Here is an 18,537-nt window from a genome sequence, read left to right on the forward strand (position 1 = left end):
AGCAAGTACACAAGTTCTTGGGGTCTGCCTGCCCCTCCCCATTCCCACCCCACCCCCAGTGAATGGCTCTCATAATTTCTCTGGATTTTTCGGCATGAGAAGAATGGCCAAGTGACAGCTTTCCCATCCCCAACCACCCATTCCTCTGCACTGAGAACCAGCTACGGTGCGGTAGAACGACAGGGGCTGCTCTGGGTACACTCGGTCTCTCCCCCACGGGCCCAAACCGCCCCCTCTAGGGGATAAGCCTGCTCCCTGACATGGAGACACTGAACTGGTCTGGCCATGACCCCAGGGCAGAGCACACGGGGCAAGCAAGGCAAAGAGATGCCATCATGAGTGCCAAGTCGATTGGTAGTGGCTTCCCAGAGCAGTCTTGGGAAGGATCCTGATACCACGCCACGCTGCAGTTGATTGGTGATGTCTGCCACGGTCGTGGATATTCACCATCCCTGATCTACAAGCCGGGTGACTTTCCCTGAGCAGGGGACAATTCCCCAGTCAGGACTTTGGTAGCAGAGAAGGAGGCCCTGGCCACCCAGGTATAACTAACCCACTAGACTCCCTGATAGATTTCTCAGGACCTTATAGGAAGCTCATATTGGCCCATCATTCCTCAATTGGCCAGGACCACGTCTGCCCCCTTTTCTGACGATGTTGTATTAGGAAACATTTGTCTAGAACAGAAACACATTACAGGGTTAATTTCTCCTCCGTAAAAATGACTAAATGCTTTCTTTCTCACCTAGGACCCAAGGGGTGGTCTGGCTGTCACCAGAAGTAACCTTGGACCCATCAAAAAGCTCTACCCATAGGAGGGAAGACGGGGGGCCTGGGCGCTGGGTGCTGGGCTCAAGTTCACAGAAGCACTCCCTGTGATGCTCTGCTCCAAAAGCCTAAATGTCCTGTGCAGGCTGAGCCACCTCATTTGGACACCTTGGCCTGCAGGGTGCTGGGCAGATACAGGTACCTCCAGATGGCATAGTAGTGGGTACCAGCACCAAATGCCACAAAGAGATGCCAGATGGCGTGGGCAAAGGGGATCCTCCCGTCACTCTTGAAGAACACCATGCCCAAGCAGTAGAAGACCCCTCCGGTCACCAGCTCCCAGATGCCCTCGGTGTTGGGCTGTCGGCAAGGACAAGGGTGAGCACAGGTCAGATGAGCAGCCAGCAAGACCAGGATCACCCAGCCATTCCCCCACCACCCAAGGCGAGAAGACGTGTGGACGGTGAGGCAGCCCAGAGCCCCAGGTGGGGCATGTCAACACAGTGACGTCATCAGTTCTCCCCAGATTCATTCTCCAGTGTAACACATTTCTATCAAAATCTCAAAGAATGTTTTCTAGCTTTGTTATCTTCTTCTAAAAAGCAATCTATCTGGGTGTATCCCCAAAGAAGTGAAAGCAGAGACTCAAACAGGTACTTGTACATCCAAGTTCACAGCGGCATTATTCACAGTAGCCAAAAGGTGGAAGTAACCCAAGTGTCCATCAAGAGAAGAATGGATAAACAAAGTGTTATTCACGTTACGTTATACGATGGAATGTTATTCAGCCTTAAAAAGGAAGGAAACTCTGACACATGATACAACACGGAGGGACCTCAAGGATGTTATGCAAAGTGCAGTCAGCCGGTCACAAAAGGACAGATACTGTAGGATTCCATTTACGGGAGGTCCCCGGAGGAGTCAAAAAGTAGAAGGGTGGCTCCTGGGGGCTGAGGGTGGGGGAGGGGAGTTAGTGTGTAACGGGGACAGAGTTTCAGTTTGGGACGATGAGAAAGTTCTGTGGATGGATCGTGGTGATGGACGCACAGCAAGGTGAAGGTACTTCATGCCCCTGAATTGTACACTTAAAAATGGTTAAAATCATAAATCCTATGCATATTTTATCACACTTTTTTAAAGTAATACATACTCATGGCGAAAAATTTGAGAGAAAAATGAAGTGCAGCAAGAAAAACGCAGCAGTCCCAGCCCTCTGAGGTGTGCACTATTAACACCTGGGTTTTTGTTGGTTATGGGGGCTCAAAGAACAGGAGGGACGGAGGGAACGGGGAGTAAGAAGAGCCCACTGCCCCCTCTCCCTGAGCCCACTTCCCGCAGGTATCACTGCTTACCACCAGTAACGGCGTCTGCCGGTATCCTTCCAGAATTGTCTAGACACACACGATATACCTACGGTCTGCACTTCATATACATGTACGTGTGCAGAGGAACTAATCATTTTAGAAAAGGGGGCTCGCACCATCCCTGCCGTCCTGAGACATCAGTTCCACGACAGAGTCTTGTGGAGATCAGACTACATCCCCACGTGGAGATCCACGCCAGTCTTTGGAACAGCTGGGTAGTATTTCATTGGACATATGTATAGTCACGCACCCAGTTCTCAAGAGGTGATACCTGAGTATTAAGGACATATTACAGTAACACTTCCCAGCGCTTACTATGTGCCAGGCCTCGTACACAGTGCAGGGGGCCTTCCGTGAGGTAACTAATGCCATCTTCACAGCAATCTCACGAGGCAGGGTGACTATGTGACAGGCATGGACACACGCCCACGACAACATGCCACGTGAGAAAAGCATGGTGTAGAACAGTGTGATCCCATTTTTGTAAAAGAAAAACAAACAAGTCAATACGTCCGCGTATCCACATAGACTTGCCTATAGATAAAAAATGGAGGGAATTCTCTGGCGGTCCAGTGGTTAGGACTCAGCGCTTTCACTGCCAGGGTTCAGTCTCCGGTCAGGGAACTAACATCCCGCAAGCCAAGTGGTGCAGCCAAAAAAAAAAAAAAAAAATGTAAAAGATACACAACAAACCATTAATGGTGGTTGCAGCTGGGGCATCACGTTGGGGAGGGGGTGAGAGGGGGATTTCAGCTCTTTTATACATTTTCAGACGGGACTTATTTTTTGCAGTGAGTATGTATTTAAATATACACTTACAATATATGTATATATGTATTTAAATTATGTAATACATAATTTGATGGATATTATATAATTAATAGATACAACTTAAACATACATATTTAAACAAGTAAACTTGGTGGGGGGAAGGTAATCTGTAAAAATAAATACAAATCCCAGGGAAAATGTTGAGTAGGAAAACGAATGGGGAGAGATTTCACTGCCAAGTATTAAGTTGCAACAAAAGCTAAAATAAGTAACATGGTTTGGTACTAGTATAAGAATAGGCCAACTTGTGAAACAGACCCACGTATACGTATATGAAGCTAACATATGATGAAAGGAACATTTTTAAATGGTAGATAAATAACTGCGTAATCATTTGGGGAGGAATCACCATATACGTAAGAAACGGCGGTGGGAATACAGAGTTTAAAAAAGTTAAACCGTAAAAGAAACAGGAGAAAATATAGGTAAAAACTTATATAAACTTGGGAAAGGGAAGACCTTCCTAACCATAACACTTAAGGTAAAGCCATAAAATTAAAAAAAAAAAAGAAAAAAAAACGTGCTAGATTTGACTACATACATTTTCTTTAAGAGCTATGTATGGATACTAACACACTCAGAAAATTTTCACTTCAAAATATTTTCAACTTTAAAATAAACTGCTACTCATAGATAAGAGATTAATTTAGACAAAGATCAATGCCTCAAATATATATAATATAATGTCATTTAAATTTATAGGAGAAGTTATTTATTGGTCATTTCAAACAGGTAACAGTCAATTTTAATTTGGGGGGAAAAAAAGAAATATCTATTTAAACACAAATTCCTCCAGCAAGATCTATAGGACATACGTCCTTTCTTCTTTTGAAATAATTTTATTAGCTATAATTGACACACCATAAAATTCACCCTTTTAAAGTTCACAATCTAGTGGCTTCTCGACTACATACATTTTTAACACCTGCCAACAATAATCATTTAAAAGTAAGGAACTGTTACCTGGCCTAGGGAGGTACCAGCAGGCTGAGCTGACCGTGCCCCTTTGACAGAAGGGACAACTGAGGCTCAGAGAGGAAAGGGGATCCACCCACGGCCACACAAGCTGCTGCTCTTCCATGGCTGGGGCCCTGAGGCCTCTCCCTGCAAGGCTCTCCTGCTCACAGGGCGAGGTGATGCAGCCCAAAGATCCCGATACTCGGGGTTGGAGATTATGGGGCCACATCCCAGCTCAGCCCCTTGAGGGCTGCATGTCCTTGGACCAGTCACCTGCTCTCTCAGAACCTGAGCATCCTTGTTCATAAAACGGGGGTGGTCACATCCATCTCCAAGGACGCCTGGGGCGGGGAAGTAAGGTCCTGTGAGCAAGCTTCCTGCACGTCACAAGGGCTCAGGACGCACAGTAAAGAGGTCAACCTTCACGTGTCAAGAAGCAGTTTAGGGTGTGGAAGCATCAGAGGGGGTGTCAGAAGTCTGAGACTTGGCTCTGCCTCCATGGCCACCTATGTTATTATTATAGATTTAGTTTAGCGATCGGGTACTTACTCTGCTCCGGGCACCATTCTAATCACTGTCCATGGGTTTTTCTTACTTGATCCCTAAATAGGCGGAAACTGGAGCCCCTAGGGACTAACGAACTCATTGGAGGTGAAGCAGAGAGAGGAGGTGCCGTAGAACCGGGGAGCCGAGCCCTGGGGTGACCTGCACGTTCTCCTGCCTCAGCCCGCAAGTCACGCTGACCCCGGGCCTCAGTTCCCTCGTCTGCCAGAGGAGAAGGTTCAACCTGACAATCTCCAGAGTCACTGTGAGTCCCCTCCAGCCAGACAGGAGGCCCCACGCCGGGTGGGGGCAACTTACCATGGAAAGGATGACCAGGGCGGGGAAGAAGCCCATGACGACGTAGCAGAGCAGCTCCACGAGCTTGTACCTGCCAGGAAGACAAGCCATCTTGGCCTCAGGACAGCCTCCCCACAAGGGATAGCTCCCCACTCGGGTTAGGAGGGGACACCCTGGCCGGAAGCATGAGAGAAAGGGACTCCGCCCTCTGCCCAGCACTCCTGGGCCCAGATTTCATCCAGCTACACCCAGCAGGTGCTGGCAGAGTTGGGTGGCCATGGGAGGGTCTCTTTCCCTCTCGAGACTTGGTTTCCACATCCATGAAATGACATTTGAGGATTGCAAATGCTGGGTGTAGCATGCCTATGGGTGCTTCCCATGCTCAGCCCAGGGCAGACATTACTATTCGATCCCCGCACCTTTCCGCACAAGGCCCAAGCAGCCACTCTCCATCCGAGTGGCTGCACCAGCTGACACCTGTTTGCTGTCCCTGGAGATCCCAGGAGTCTGTTATTCCCTTTGGCTTCTCTAGCTCTGCTTCTTTCCCACACTTAATCACTCCCAGCTTGTCACTCAGCAGGATGGAAGGAAGTGGGCAGCCCTGAGAGCCTCTCCCCCTTATCCGCTAACACAGCTTCAGGAAGGCAGGTAATACCTGACATCATTCAGTGGGTCTAGGAACCTACAATGCCTTTTTTTTTTTTTTTTTTTAACTCTTCAGATTGACCCTATGGGCTGTGGACCTGGTGGCCATCAATGGACCTGAACACAGGGATGCCAGGCACAGCTGAGCCCTCATGCTTCTGGGGTTATCCTGGGGTCTTGTCTCACTGGGGGCAGGGAGGAGGCCCTGATGGAGGCACCCCCCCACCTGAGGCCGCTCCCCCAAGCCCTGGCTTACCGCTCATGGAAGAAGAAGACATAGATGGTGCCCACAGAGGCCATGATCCAGACCAGCCATCGCATGTGCGAGGCCCAGGGGCCCAGCTCGCGAAGGTTCAGCCTGGGAGGGAGAGCCAAGGGCACAGCCTGAGGCGGGCACTGGGATCTAGCCCTCCACAGCCAGCCCGTCACAGGAACACCGACCCCAGAGAACCCCTGTCCCCATGGCTCCACGTGTGGGATGTGGCCTCTCACGGGAGGACACGTGGAGAGACAGAAAGGGAAACTGAAACAATAGGCAATTATTCGAGCAGAATTAGCACAACTGATAATGTCCAAGCACTGAAAGAAAAGGGCATCTCAAGCCAGTGGGCATATAAACAAGTAAAGCCTGTTTGGAGAATGTATCGGACTCTGAAGGGCACGTAGCCCGTGGCCCAGGCACTCCAAGTTCAGGGGCTGGCCAGAGGAACGCTGTTTTGCGAGCAGAGGCACAGAAAAGGACATTCATCCCAGCATCAGTCCCTGTAGGAAACGCCTGAAAACCACTCAAACTGGCCACCAAAAGGGGACAGGAATATAAGGTGAGTATCCCTCCAGGCTGGTTACTAATGTATTGACTCTCAGCTCTACATTCACCCTTTTTGCTGGCTGGGTTTTTAACTGAGCTGGGCCTCATGAATTTCTTCCTTTGCAACTGGCACAGCATCAAGTCTGTCAGTAGAGGGTGATGGAGAGACTTTGCAGAAGGAATTCCTTCTTTCCTTCTGGATTCCTGTGACTCTCTCCCCAGGCTCCCAGAAAGTGGGCTTTTCTCTCCACTGCTTGGCACAGGTGGTGTCTCCAGGGCCAGGCATCTGTGGGTCCCAGCGTCCTCCAGCCTTTGGCCTCTGTGTGTTTTCTCCAGCTATTGGCTTAGGTACACAGCCGGGGGCCCCGGACAGTGCAGGCCTGTGCCCCGCCCCACACACATGCATTCCTGTCCAGCACGCCGACTGTCTTCAGCCTGTGCAGCCGTCTGCACAACTAAACTGCATGGAAACGCTCCAGATTCCTGCAGAGAGGGCCTCTGGTTCCAGAATGGTGATTTTTCTTTTGCCCACCTCAATATTTATAACTCTACTGTGTTTGTTTTCCGAAGCACTGGGGAAGGACGATTCTGTGTCACACTTGATCCTGCCAGTTTTTTCCATCCTTCGTGACATGGTCCTGCTGGCCTCGTGAATCACGTGAATGACGTCTGTGTCTTCTGATTCTCTCTCTCTCAACCCCACATCCAAGCAACCGCCAAGTTCTGCCGACTCTTCCTCCTACAAAGCCCGCAAGCCAGGGCACATCTCCCCACCTCGGCACCTGTACCCCTCCTTCACGGCACAGTTGTGGTTCACTCCTTGTGTCAGTATCCTTGGGACAGTCAACGTCTGCATCCTCCGTGAGACTGTAAATCCCATAAGGAGAGAGAGTCTGTGTCTTTGCTCACAGCCGTATCTTCAGACACCAGCACGGGATGGGCACAGAGCCGGTGCCCAAGTGGTCACAGCCAAGGATAAAGAGTAGAAATCCAGGCACTGAATCAGCCAAGCGGGGGACAGTCAGAGGGCTATTCTAGAAATCTACATCAAGGATAGTTACGGCAGCTGAGCACAAAACCTAGCTTTACTCTAATTGGCAACATCCAATAAGAAACCTGAGATCACCTGGCTCCCAACGACTACAGGTGGTGCCTGGGGGTGACATGGGGCCATCAGGAGGCGGCCTTGTGGACTGAGTGCCCAGCCACGGCTTCTGGCTTCTCCCCCCTGCTCTCAGCTTCTCCCATGGCTCCCACCTACCCACTCCAGCAGCAGCCCCTCACCCAGGACCAACACTGCTTCTCGGAGCCTCCATACGCCTGCCCACCTGGCATCCGACAACCAGAAGCATCCTGGTCGGCAGGACAGAAGCACGTCCCCTCCTCCCGCAAAGCCCAGCTGGGCACGGGGCTGCCTCTGACGATGTCTCCAGGCTGACGGCAGCAGGGCTGATTTCCTAACACTCCCGAGAGTCGCTGATTTCCTGGGGAAAGCTGATGCCGGAAACCCTGGCATCTGCCGCTCTACATCCCCTCTCCCCCACCTTCAGTCACTCAGTCCACTCAGTTTCCTGTAAATGTCTTTTCCATCCATCCATCCACCCACCCATCCATCTATCTGTCCTCTTGACTCCAAGGCTGCTACCAGGGCCCCAGCCATCACAATCTCTCTCCCAGGTCCTTGCACCAGCCTCCTCACACCTCCCTGCTCCCAAGGCATCACCTTTAAGTCCAAAAAATAAAACTACATCAATATCCTGTTTCAAACCCCCAACCACTCCTCAGTGTAGACCAGCAGCTCCCGTCTGTACCCTGTTCACCACCACACCCACACTACAATGACCAGAGGACCGTGGAGCAATAATCGCCCTCAAACGCCGGTCACAGGAGGTGGAGACCTGTGATTTATTCGCCCAGAGCACTGTCCAGCAAGCAGACTGGACGGTGACTCCTGCAATCACGACTCCACGACTCTCACCACGTAATGTTGCCCGAAAGAAGCAAGATCCGAAGGAACGATGATCCCATTAACATGAGGTAAGAAATCGGGCAAAACTACCCTATGATGGTAGATGTCAGGACTGTGGTTACCCCTGGGGGGCAGCGGACTGGGGAGGGGCTGGAGATGTTTTGTTTCTCCACCTGGGTGCTGGCTGCAGCGTGTGGGAACTCACTGTGCATATCCCCCGGGCACGTTTCAAAAGCAGTTGTCGGGCTTCCCTGGTGGCGCAGTGGTTGAGAGCCCGCCTGCCGATGCAGGGGACACGGGTTCGTGCCCTGGTCCGGGAAGATCCCACATGCCGTGGAGTGGCTGGGCCCGTGAGCCATGGCCGCTGAGCCTGCGCGTCCGGAGCCTGTGCTCCGCAACGGGAGAGGTCACAACAGTGATAGGCCCGCGTACCGCCAAAAAAAAAAAAAAAAGCAGTCGTTTTTGTGCACACCGACAAAACCCGTTTATTAGTTGAGATGATAAAAAAGAACGCCCCGTTTACGACAGCCAAAAATGGGAATTCCCCAGGCAAAAATGGAACAAACCTCTGTGGCTCCCCCTCCTCAGAGGCCAACATGCAGATTCTCAGAGCAGCACACCTCCTTCAGGAAGCCCTCCTGAGGCCGCCTCTGCAGGGCGGTGCCTCCTCTGAGCTCCACGGCTGCATGCGCACAAGCCCGTGTCACCGTGTTGTCACTGTCCTGTCACAGAGCCCCTCTGCCAGCCAGAACCTTAGCGTCCTGACCCCCAGCACTGCCCGGTCACCCAGACACATTCAACAAGTGTGACTGGAACGGCCCTTCTCCCCTCACAGGGGCTCTGCAGGCTTCCCGGCTTTTCGCATGTGACCTGAGTGTTTCTTTATTCCAGAACTTTCGAAAACCCTGAGGCACTTGCTGGGGGAGTTTATTTTTTTGTTTTTCTTTTTTAATTTATTTATTTATCTTTGGCTGCGTTGGGTCTTTGCTGCTGTGCGCGGGCTTCCTCTAGTTGCAGCGAGCAGGGGCTATTCCTCGTTGCAGTGCACGGGCTTCTCTCATTGCGGTGGCTTCTCTTTGTTGCGGAGCACGGGCTCTAGGTGAGGGGGCTTCAGTAGTTGTGGCACATGGGATCAGTAGTTGTGGCTCGCAGGCTCTAGAGCGCAGGTTCAGTAGTTGTGGCTCACATACTTAGTGGCTCTGCAGCATGTGGGATCTTCCCGGACCAGGGCTGGAACCCGTGTCCCCTGCATTGGCAGGCGGATTCTTAACCACTGCGCCACCAGGGAAGTCCCTTGCTGGGGGAGTTTAAACTGGTACAATCTGTGCAGGGTGACTTGGCAACAGTTAGCCAAATGAGTAAGGCCCACTCCTGCCCCCCAGCCGTCCAATCCTCAAATTTACCCCGCAAAGATCAGGCTTGGCCATATGAACCTGCTGTTTCTGTAGATCAGAAAAGGTTGCCTCGACAATTTCACCTGATTCGAGCCCACAGAACCAAGCACCTATGCTGAGTGGTACAACAGCAAGGACTTTCACTGCAGCCCTGTTTGTTATAGCAAAGGAAGCGGGAGTGCCTACGTCATAAATATTCATCAATAGGGGTGGCCGGGGAACATTATACTGCTGTAAAAAAAAAGAAAGAAAGAAAGAAAAAGGAGTGGGGAAATCTTCAAGGTACAAATACAGAAAGATGTCCCCAAGTCCACAACTAAGAGAATGAAAGCAAACTGCAGTTTGTACAGTATCCTTCCTTTTGTATTAAAGTAGGAAAGTATAAGTATAAATATAAGCATATAAAATATAGGCATGTGTGTATTTGCATATATACATATGCATATACGCAAATGTGTGTCTGTACATGTACTCATACATACACGTTTGCTCTTTCCTACACAAAAGCAGTCCGGAAGGATACACAGGAAACTGGTACTAAGTAGTTGCTTCTAGGAAGGAGAATGGGTGGTGGGTGTCTTTTTACCTACACGCTTTTGTGCCAACACATCACCCAGCCAAACACGAAGAAATTCAAACAAAGGAAAGAGAGGACGCCAGCCCTCCCAGGGACCCGCAGAGACACTCACCAGGGCGCGTAGGAGGCCGCGATGAAGAAGTAGATGACCATGCGGTCGGACATGTGCAGACAATGCTCCACCGTCCTGTGGCAGAGAAGGCGGGTTACGGGCCCTGCCCTGGACCAACGGGCTTTGGGGGAGCCTGGGCTCGGGGCTGACGCACCTCCGTCCACCATGACCCCTCGGGCCTCGGTGTCCCCATCTGTGAGTGACCAGAGCAGTGGTTTTCCAACCAGGCTCCCTGTCACCCTAGGAGTTGAATGGAGACACCTCGGGGGTACCACCGAGGACCCTCCTCCCCCTGACAGCCTCCTCCCATATTTTAATCAGAGAAAGTCTGCATTCTGTTTTATATACTGGGCTTTTTGAAAGATTTCAAATGATAAAGAATTCAGCAGCTTAAAAAAAAAAGTGTGAGACACAGACTCACAGATACAGAGGACAAACTAGTGGTTACCAGTGTGGAGAGGGAAAGGGGGAGGGGCAACACGGGGGAGGGGATGAAGAGGCACAAACCATTACATATAAAATAGGCTACAAGGGGGATTCCCTGGCGGTCCAGTGGTTAGGACTCAGCACTTTCATTGTGGTGGCCTGGGTTCGATCCCTGGTGGGGGAACTAAGATTCCACAAGCCGTGAAGCATGGCCAAAACACTAAATGAATAAATAATAAAATAAAATAAGCTACAAGGATGTATCGTACAATCCAGGGAATATAGCCAGTATTTTGTAGTAACTATAAATGGAATATAACCCTTAAAAAAATTGTGAATCACCACGTTGTATACCTGTAACATATAATACTGTACATCAACTATACTTCAATTAAACAATGAAAGAAATTCAAGGACCTACTGTATAGCACAGGGAACTATACTCAATACTTTGTAATAACCTATATTGGAAAAGAATCTGAAAAAGAATATATATATACAAACACATATACATATATATGTATGTATAACTGAATCACTTTGCTGTATACCTGTTAACTAACACAACATTGTAAATTAACTATACTTCGATTAAAAAATAAAATAAAAATAAAAATGAACTTAAAAATGCATACTCAGGGCTTCCCTGGTGGCGCAGTGGTTGAGAGTCCGCCTGCTGATGCAGGGGACACGGGTTCGTGCCCCGGTCCGGGAAGATCCCACATGCCGCGGAGCGGCTGGGCCCGTGAGCCGTGGCCGCTGAGCCTGCGCTTCCGGAGCCTGTGCTCCGCAACGGGAGAGGCTACAACAGTGAGAGGCCCGCGTACCGCAAAAAACAAAACATACTCAACAGAAGTCTAGCAAGCAGAAGAAAATATGGAAAATTAAATGTTTATTAATTCTATTCTATTCTCCTTTCATTAAAGAAAAATAAGTGCAAAACCAACAAACCTAGGTGCCCCCTGAAGACCCTCTGGGTTCTGGCATTCTGGTTCAGGTCCAGGCTCTGAAGCCATAAGACCTGGGTTCGAATCCCAACCCTACCCCAGAGGGACTAGGGCCTTGAGCAAGTTACTTACCCTCCCTGGTCTCAGCTCCCTCAGCTGTAAAACAGGGAGGACACTGGCCACCTATCGGGGTCGCTGTGAGGACGAAGAGGGTCAGGACTCAGCACAGCGCATAACAGGAAGTGCTCATAAACGTTCCTGTTTCCCTTATGACCTCCCCTTGAAGAGCAAATTACAGTCATCAATCCCTCTGACCAGCGTGGTAGCCAGCCTCCAAAATGGTACCTGAGGAGCCCCACTTTCTGGTCCTCACACCTGTGTGCGGCCCCTCCCACAACAAATATGGCAAACATATGGAACCAACGGGAGGTTGCAGAAATGATGCTGTGTGGTTTCTAAGGCTAGATCATAAAAGATATCACAGCCTCTGCCTTGTTCTCTTGAATCACTAACTTTGGGAGGGGACGAGCCATGTGGCCGAGGGGAGGTCCACGTGGGAAGGACTGAGCACCCCCAAGCATCCAGCACCGACACGTCAGGCCTGGGAGGGAGACACCTTGGAAGTGACTTCTCCAGCCCAGGTCCAGCCTTCAGGTGACGGCAGCCCCGGGCAGCATCACGACTACATCAGCAACCTTGAACCAGAAACACACATCTAAGCTCCCAAATTCCTGCCTCTCTGAAGCTTTGAGAAAGAATCAGGGTTTACTGTTATTTGAAGCCTCCACTATGATTCGGGGTAATTTGTTACACAGCAGCGGATAACTAGTACAAACTGTGATTCTATCTAGTGACTGCAGCCTTCATTAAATTTGGCCGTGTTTCTACCTGATGCTGGGCTAACTGCAAGTCTTCCTAGAAATAAAAAGAATAACAGCAGCTGATACATACAGAGCACATTCTATAATCAGAGCACCGTTCCAAGCTCTTTACGAGCATTAACTCTTTAATCCCACCTAGGAGGTAGGGACCATACTTTTCATCCACCACGTCACAGATGAGGACACTAAAGGGCAGCACCGTCACACCACTGGTAAGTGGGCCCCAAACCCAATGACCGCTGTCTTTAGAAGAAAAAGGAGAGGGAGAGTTGGACACAGAGGCACACGGGGAGGAAGGCCTGTGAAGACAGAGGCAGAGATTGGAGTGATGCTGCCACAAGCCAAGGAACCATGGGAACCACCAGAAGCTGGAAGAGGCAGGGAAGGGTCCTCTCGTAGAGACATGGCCCTCCTGATACACTGATCTCGGGTTTCTGGCCTCCTAACTATGAGAGGCTAAGTTCCTGTTGTTTCAAGCCCCCCAGTGTGTTGTAATTCATTACAGCAACCAGGAGCCACAGAGAGGAAAGAATGGGGACAGGAGGGGCTGGGATACAGCAGAGTCACAGGGCTTCTGGGGGCAAGAGGGGGCATTGGACATGGGGACCAGTGGTCACTGCAGCTGCTACAATGGACCAGAGCGTCCCCTCACTTTATGGGGGCCCTGGAAACCCAGAATCAACACTGGCTTGGACACAACTATGTGACCTTGCGCAAGTCACGTCCCAGATTCAGTGTCATCATCCGCAAGACAGGGATTCTACAAGCTGCAACGTGGATGAGCCCCAGGACATCACGGTCAGTGAAAGAAGCCAGTCACAAAAGGCAGAAGCGTCTCAAGGGTCCATCAACAGATGAAGCGATAAACAATGTGTGGTGCATCCATACAGTGGAATATGAGTCAGCCTTGAAAAGGAAGGTGATTCTGACACCTGCTACAACACGGATGAACCCTGAGGACACTGGGCTCACGAAAGGATAAATGTTATACGATTCCACTTACATGGGGTACACAGAGCAGTCAAATTCATAGAGGCAGAAAGTAGAAGGGTGGGTGCCAGGGGCGGGGGAAGGCGGAATGGGGAGTTAGCGTTTAGTGGGGACGGAGCTTCAATTTTCGAAGATGGAAAAGTTCTGGAGACGATGCTGGTGATGGCTGCACAGCAATGTGGGTCCAGTTAACACCACTGAACTGTACACTTAAAATGCTTAGGATGGGCTTCCCTGGTGGCGCAGTGGTTGGGAGTCCGCCTGCCGACGCAGGGGACACGGGTTCGTGCCCCGGTCCGGGAAGATCCCGCATGCCGCGGAGCGGCTGGGCCCGTGAGCCATGGCCGCTGAGCCTGCGCGTCCGGAGCCTGTGCTCCGCAACGGGAGAGGCCACAACAGTGAGAGGCCCGCGTAACGCATAAAAAAAAAAAAAAAAAAAAAAAAAAATGGTTAGGATGGTAAATTTTATGTCCTGCGTATTTATCACAATTTTTAAAAGATTAAAAACAAATCAAAATTAAAATCCAGGATTCTAATGCCTACATCGCAGAATTATTGGAAAGATGCAGAGGGACATCTGCAGAATGCCTGGAACCTAGGGGACGCCCAGAAGGGGGCAATTATCATGACGATTATGAGGGTCCCTCACAATGACCCTGGGAGCGAGGGGCTTGTTCTTCCGGACTCACAGAAGTGAGCAAACGAGGCAAATGAGGGTGAGGTGGTCCGCCCACGTGGGAGTCAACCCCACCGGCCCGAGGCAAAGACGGCACAAGGCCTCCCATCCAGGGCCCCTCCTGGCTCAGCCAAGCGTGGCCCGAGGCATCCTGCCTCACCCCTCAGCCCACCGTGGGTCCCAGCCCTGGTCACCCCTCCAGGAACTCGCCCCCTCCCATGGGCTAGGCGGCAGGCACCTGAGGTGGCTCTTCTTCCAGGAGATCGTGTGGAACACGGTGGACACCACGAAGAGCCCACAGAGGCCGAGGCCGTAGATCCAGGCAGAGATGGTCTCCCAGTCATCGTCCGACAGGAAGTAGAGGTTGGAGCTGCCGAGGATGCTGGGAATGATCCAGAGCTGGAAGCAGGATGGAGAGAGGTGCTGCAGGGCCAGCCTTTGGAGTGGGGTCCAGGCAAATCCAGAGCCCCTGAGCAATCCGAGCCTTTTCTCCAGACCTGCACTCTGTCCAACGGGACTTCCCATGATGGTGGGAAGGTTCCAGACCTTCACTGTCCAACAGAAATTCTATGATGGAGGGAAGCCTCCATCATAGACTCTGGACTGCCCAACAGAACTTCCTACAATGGTGGAAACATTCTAGATTTGCACTGTCCAGTATGGGAGCCACTAGGCACACGCAGCTACTGAGCACTTGAAATGTGACTTGTACCACTGAGGACTTGAAGTTTTCATTTTAATGGGTTTCAATTTCAATTCCAACAGCTACACGAGACCAGAGGCTACCATACTGGACAGCATAACTCTACAGAATATCGTGGCAAAACAGGAAGCCAAGATCTCCTCTCTTCAAGAAGCATCTCTGGCCACTGCCCCCCACCCCCTGGGTCCACGGATACCCCAGCCTCCCGGTCAGGGCACACCGCTTCATGCACCTGTGGTTCTCTGTGAAGAAGGCATCCCTCCCTATCACGTCTACTCTTCGAATCCTGGTTTACCCATCGTTCCCTCTGAGAAGTCTCAGAACTCGCCGAAGCACTGGGGGTACAGGGTCCCTGCAAGGGTTTGCCCAATTTCGTGTGTTAGGAGCACTTTTTCTGGAGAGAGATTCTACAGCAGCCCCAGCCAACAGAACTATAACGTGGGTGGCGCAGGTAATTTTAGATTTTGTAGTCACCACATTTTGAAAAGGAAATTATTTATAGGTGAAATTAATTTTAATATTTTGCTTGGTCCAATACATCCAAAATTTCATTTCAATATGTAATTAATATGAAAAGTATTAAGAAGATACCTTACATTCTTTTCTTGCCAGGCTAAGTCTTTAAAAGCTGGTGTGTATTTTATACTCACAGCACATGTCAATTCAGACAAGCTGCATTTCAGTTGTATGAGGCCAGTGGCTACCAAGCTGGACAGAGTAGGTCTAGAGCTTCATTAAATCCTCAAAGGGGCCCATGCACCAAAGGGTTAAGGACCACTGCCCGGAGAAGGATTTCTTACACAAGGCTGGGGTGGGGGGAGACGGCAAGTATTCCAGTCAGAGGGAAGAGCGTGTGCAAAGGCACGGGGTCATGCCTTCTATTTCGGAAACAGCAGGGCGCTGGAGCCTGGGGACAAGATCGTGGCAGTGGAAGGTGGGCCAACATAACACAAAGGCTAAGACCTATCTGGGAGCTTGCTACCGAGCCTGGATGCTGTACAAGGTACTAGGGAGCCACTGAAGGTTCTTAAAGTAAAAGAGAGGCACGCTCAGCGCCTCCAATTTCCCCAAATGACCTTCCCTGGAGATCCCACACGCTCTTCCAAGGGCCACGGAAGACTTGAGAACAGGGACATTGCCATGGAACGGAAACACAATCTCTCCAAGGGCAAAGAGGCTGCGTCCCCAGCCCCCCTCTTCGGCTCTCAGCCCCCCAAGACTCACAGCATGGGTGGCGCAGTTGGCGGCATGTTCACACTCCGTGGGCTGGTACCTCCTGTGGGCAGGGACTCGGTGGTTCATGAACCTGGAGAGAGACACACAATTCCTGGAAGCTTGTTTGGGAAGCCGGGAGCGGCCCGGGTCACAGAATTCCCAGGAGGCCTTAGGACCTCGGCCCCTGCTGGTGGGAAGAGGGTCCCCCTCCCCTCCCGTCCCATCCCCTTTCCCTCCTCCTCTCCCCTCCCCCTCACGCTCCCCTCCCTCCCTCCCTCTCTCTTTCCATTACACTTTTTTTGCACTGCCAACATTTTGTGCTTAATCCCCAAAGTGGTGTTTGCTGAATATCGGGTTGCAGGGAATTCCCTGGCGGCCCAGCGGTTAAGACTCGGTGCTTTCACTGCTGTGGTCTGGGTTCGATCCCTGGTCGGGGAACTAAGATCCCGCAAGCTGCGCGCCGCCACAGCCAAAATAAATAAATACATATTGGGTTGCAGCATCCTCTTTTTCTTACTTGTAATTTTCTTTAAGTATAACAGACACACAATAGAGCTCCCCAAGGTACGGCTGGATGGACTTCGACATACACACATGCCCGCGTGACCACCAGAGCCTCTTTTGCACACCCTAGAAAGCGCCTTTGTTACTGAACCCAGGTCCGACCGCTCGCCGCTCGAAAGTCAGTTCTCGAGAGAAAAGCATTGGTAGGAAAGGAAAGCTTGCTTTATTATGGAGGCCGGCAATCGGCGGGGAGGGTGGACGCCTGTCCAAAGGCCGACTCCACCCCCCGCCGACAATCAGGGGGCAAGAGCTTTTACAGACAGAGGGAGGGGGCTGCATGCAGGAACAGTGCAGTCAGCTCTGACAGTCGTCTTGAAACTGGTCCTCAGTGGTCTGACCAGCGTCATCTCGATTGTACTAGGTACAGTTAATCTTCGGTTCCAGGGTCGGTTTGTTTCCATTCCTTTGGGCCAATTCTTGGAATTGCGGGAGCTTATGTCATGGCTACAGCCTGGTCATCACGTAGTTAACGTCTTCCACCTGGTGGGGTTTCAGTACCTATAAGACAGCTCACAGGATATGGCTCAGAATATTATCTCTAGCCCTTGAGGAGGAACTAAAGGTCCTTGACTTTGCTTAATGACTGAACTATTATTATTTGGTCTCCTTTGACTGTCTTCCTCTGTTACTGCATTTTCTCACTTCTCTGATTAAACTTATTCTTTGGCCAAATTTTTTCCACAGACAAAAGGCAGGCGGAGGACATGGGGCGGGGGGGCGGCAAGGACCATAGCGTCCTGCTCCATTTCACCTTTATACCCCTTCCCAGGGGTACTGCCCCCCAAGGACACCCCCCTCTGACACTGCCACCATAGACTAGTTTTGCCTATTCTTGAACTTCCCATCAGTGGGATCACACAGCCCACACCCTCTGGGTCCAGTTCCTTGGGCTCAGCGTGGCTTTCGCCAGCCTCAGTAATTGGCTGTTTTCGTTGCAGTAGAGTATGCCACCCGGTGAGCGAACCACAAGTTATTTATCCCATCTACTGGAGGCAGACGTTCCAGCTTGGAGATGTTATGGTAACTCTGCTACGAGCGTTCACTGTAGTGAACATATGCATTCATTCCCGCTGGGCGTAGATCCACACGTGGAATGGACAGGTGACTCTATCTTGACAATGAACGTTCCTTTTTTTCTTAACTTTTTTTTTTCTTTTTTGGTTGCACCATGCAGCCTGAGGGATCTTTGTTCCCGGACCAGGGATCGAACCCATGCCCCTTGCAGTGGAAGCATGGAGTCCTAACCACTGGACCACCAGGGAAGTCCCAACAATAAGCATTCCTGATGCTCTGGTGTCTTGGAATCTTCCAAGCCCCCTCCACTGCCTCCGCCCCATTCTCTCACCTGATCCTCACGGGAGCTCCTGGTACCCGCAGGCTACCATGGAGCCACAGAGCCACCACCATGCCGGGTTTACGGAGGGGAAGCTCCAGGGCAGAGTTAGGAAGTGACATCACCCAGGTGGGATGGCACATGGCCACACCTGGCTGACCAAACTCTCTGCAGGGGTCTTCAGGTCAGGCTGGTGGTGGGGGAGATGAGATCTGCAAACACCTGGCTCTCGGGCGGCAGGCAGGACCACGCTGGCTCAGAGTCAGGTAAGTGGACGGTTCACCTTGGACTTTGCCAAGAATCGTCCACCAGGTGGGGTTAAACTCCACTGAAACACAAAAAAACTTCCCCCACACCCCAGGAACCCGATTATTACTATAAAGACCCACACAAATGAGAAATGGGTGTATGGTTCAGAACAAAGGGCACAATGCAGCACAGTGCACAGAGCATTTATTAAGTGCCCACTGTATGCTGTGTCCGTGCTAGGGGCCGTCCACGTAGCATTTCTTGAGTACCTTCTGTTGCTGGATCTAT

The 18,537-nt window shown here is 51.0% G+C and overlaps 1 protein-coding gene across 1 annotated transcript; it reads right to left on the reverse strand.

The window, feature by feature from the left end:
- Positions 1 to 924: 924 nt before the first annotated feature.
- Positions 925 to 18,074, reverse strand: MMD2 (monocyte to macrophage differentiation associated 2). Its single transcript, XM_065892297.1, has 7 exons — positions 18,013 to 18,074; positions 16,113 to 16,194; positions 14,424 to 14,584; positions 10,266 to 10,340; positions 5,662 to 5,763; positions 4,782 to 4,851; positions 925 to 1,128 (listed from the first exon to the last, which is right to left on the reverse strand). The coding sequence occupies exons 1-7, from the start codon at positions 18,072 to 18,074 to the stop codon at positions 925 to 927; spliced, it is 756 nt and encodes a 251-aa protein (XP_065748369.1).
- Positions 18,075 to 18,537: the final 463 nt, after the last annotated feature.

The sequence above is a fragment of the Phocoena phocoena genome, chromosome 15 (assembly GCF_963924675.1).
Source record: "Phocoena phocoena chromosome 15, mPhoPho1.1, whole genome shotgun sequence".
NCBI classification, from domain to species: Eukaryota; Metazoa; Chordata; class Mammalia; order Artiodactyla; family Phocoenidae; genus Phocoena; species Phocoena phocoena.

Excerpts from the sequence above, each read along its gene's own strand:
- MMD2 (XM_065892297.1), bottom strand. The coding sequence starts at position 18,074 with ATGGTGGTGGCTCTGTGGCTCCATGGTAGCCTGCGGGTACCAGGAGCT. Across the intron at positions 5,764-10,265 it reads GCGGCCTCCTACGCGCCCTG|GCTGAACCTTCGCGAGCTGG; the intron begins GTGAGTGTCTCT and ends TCTCCCTCCCAG. Across the intron at positions 1,129-4,781 it reads CCCTGGTCATCCTTTCCATG|CCCAACACCGAGGGCATCTG; the intron begins GTAAGTTGCCCC and ends CCTTGCCGACAG.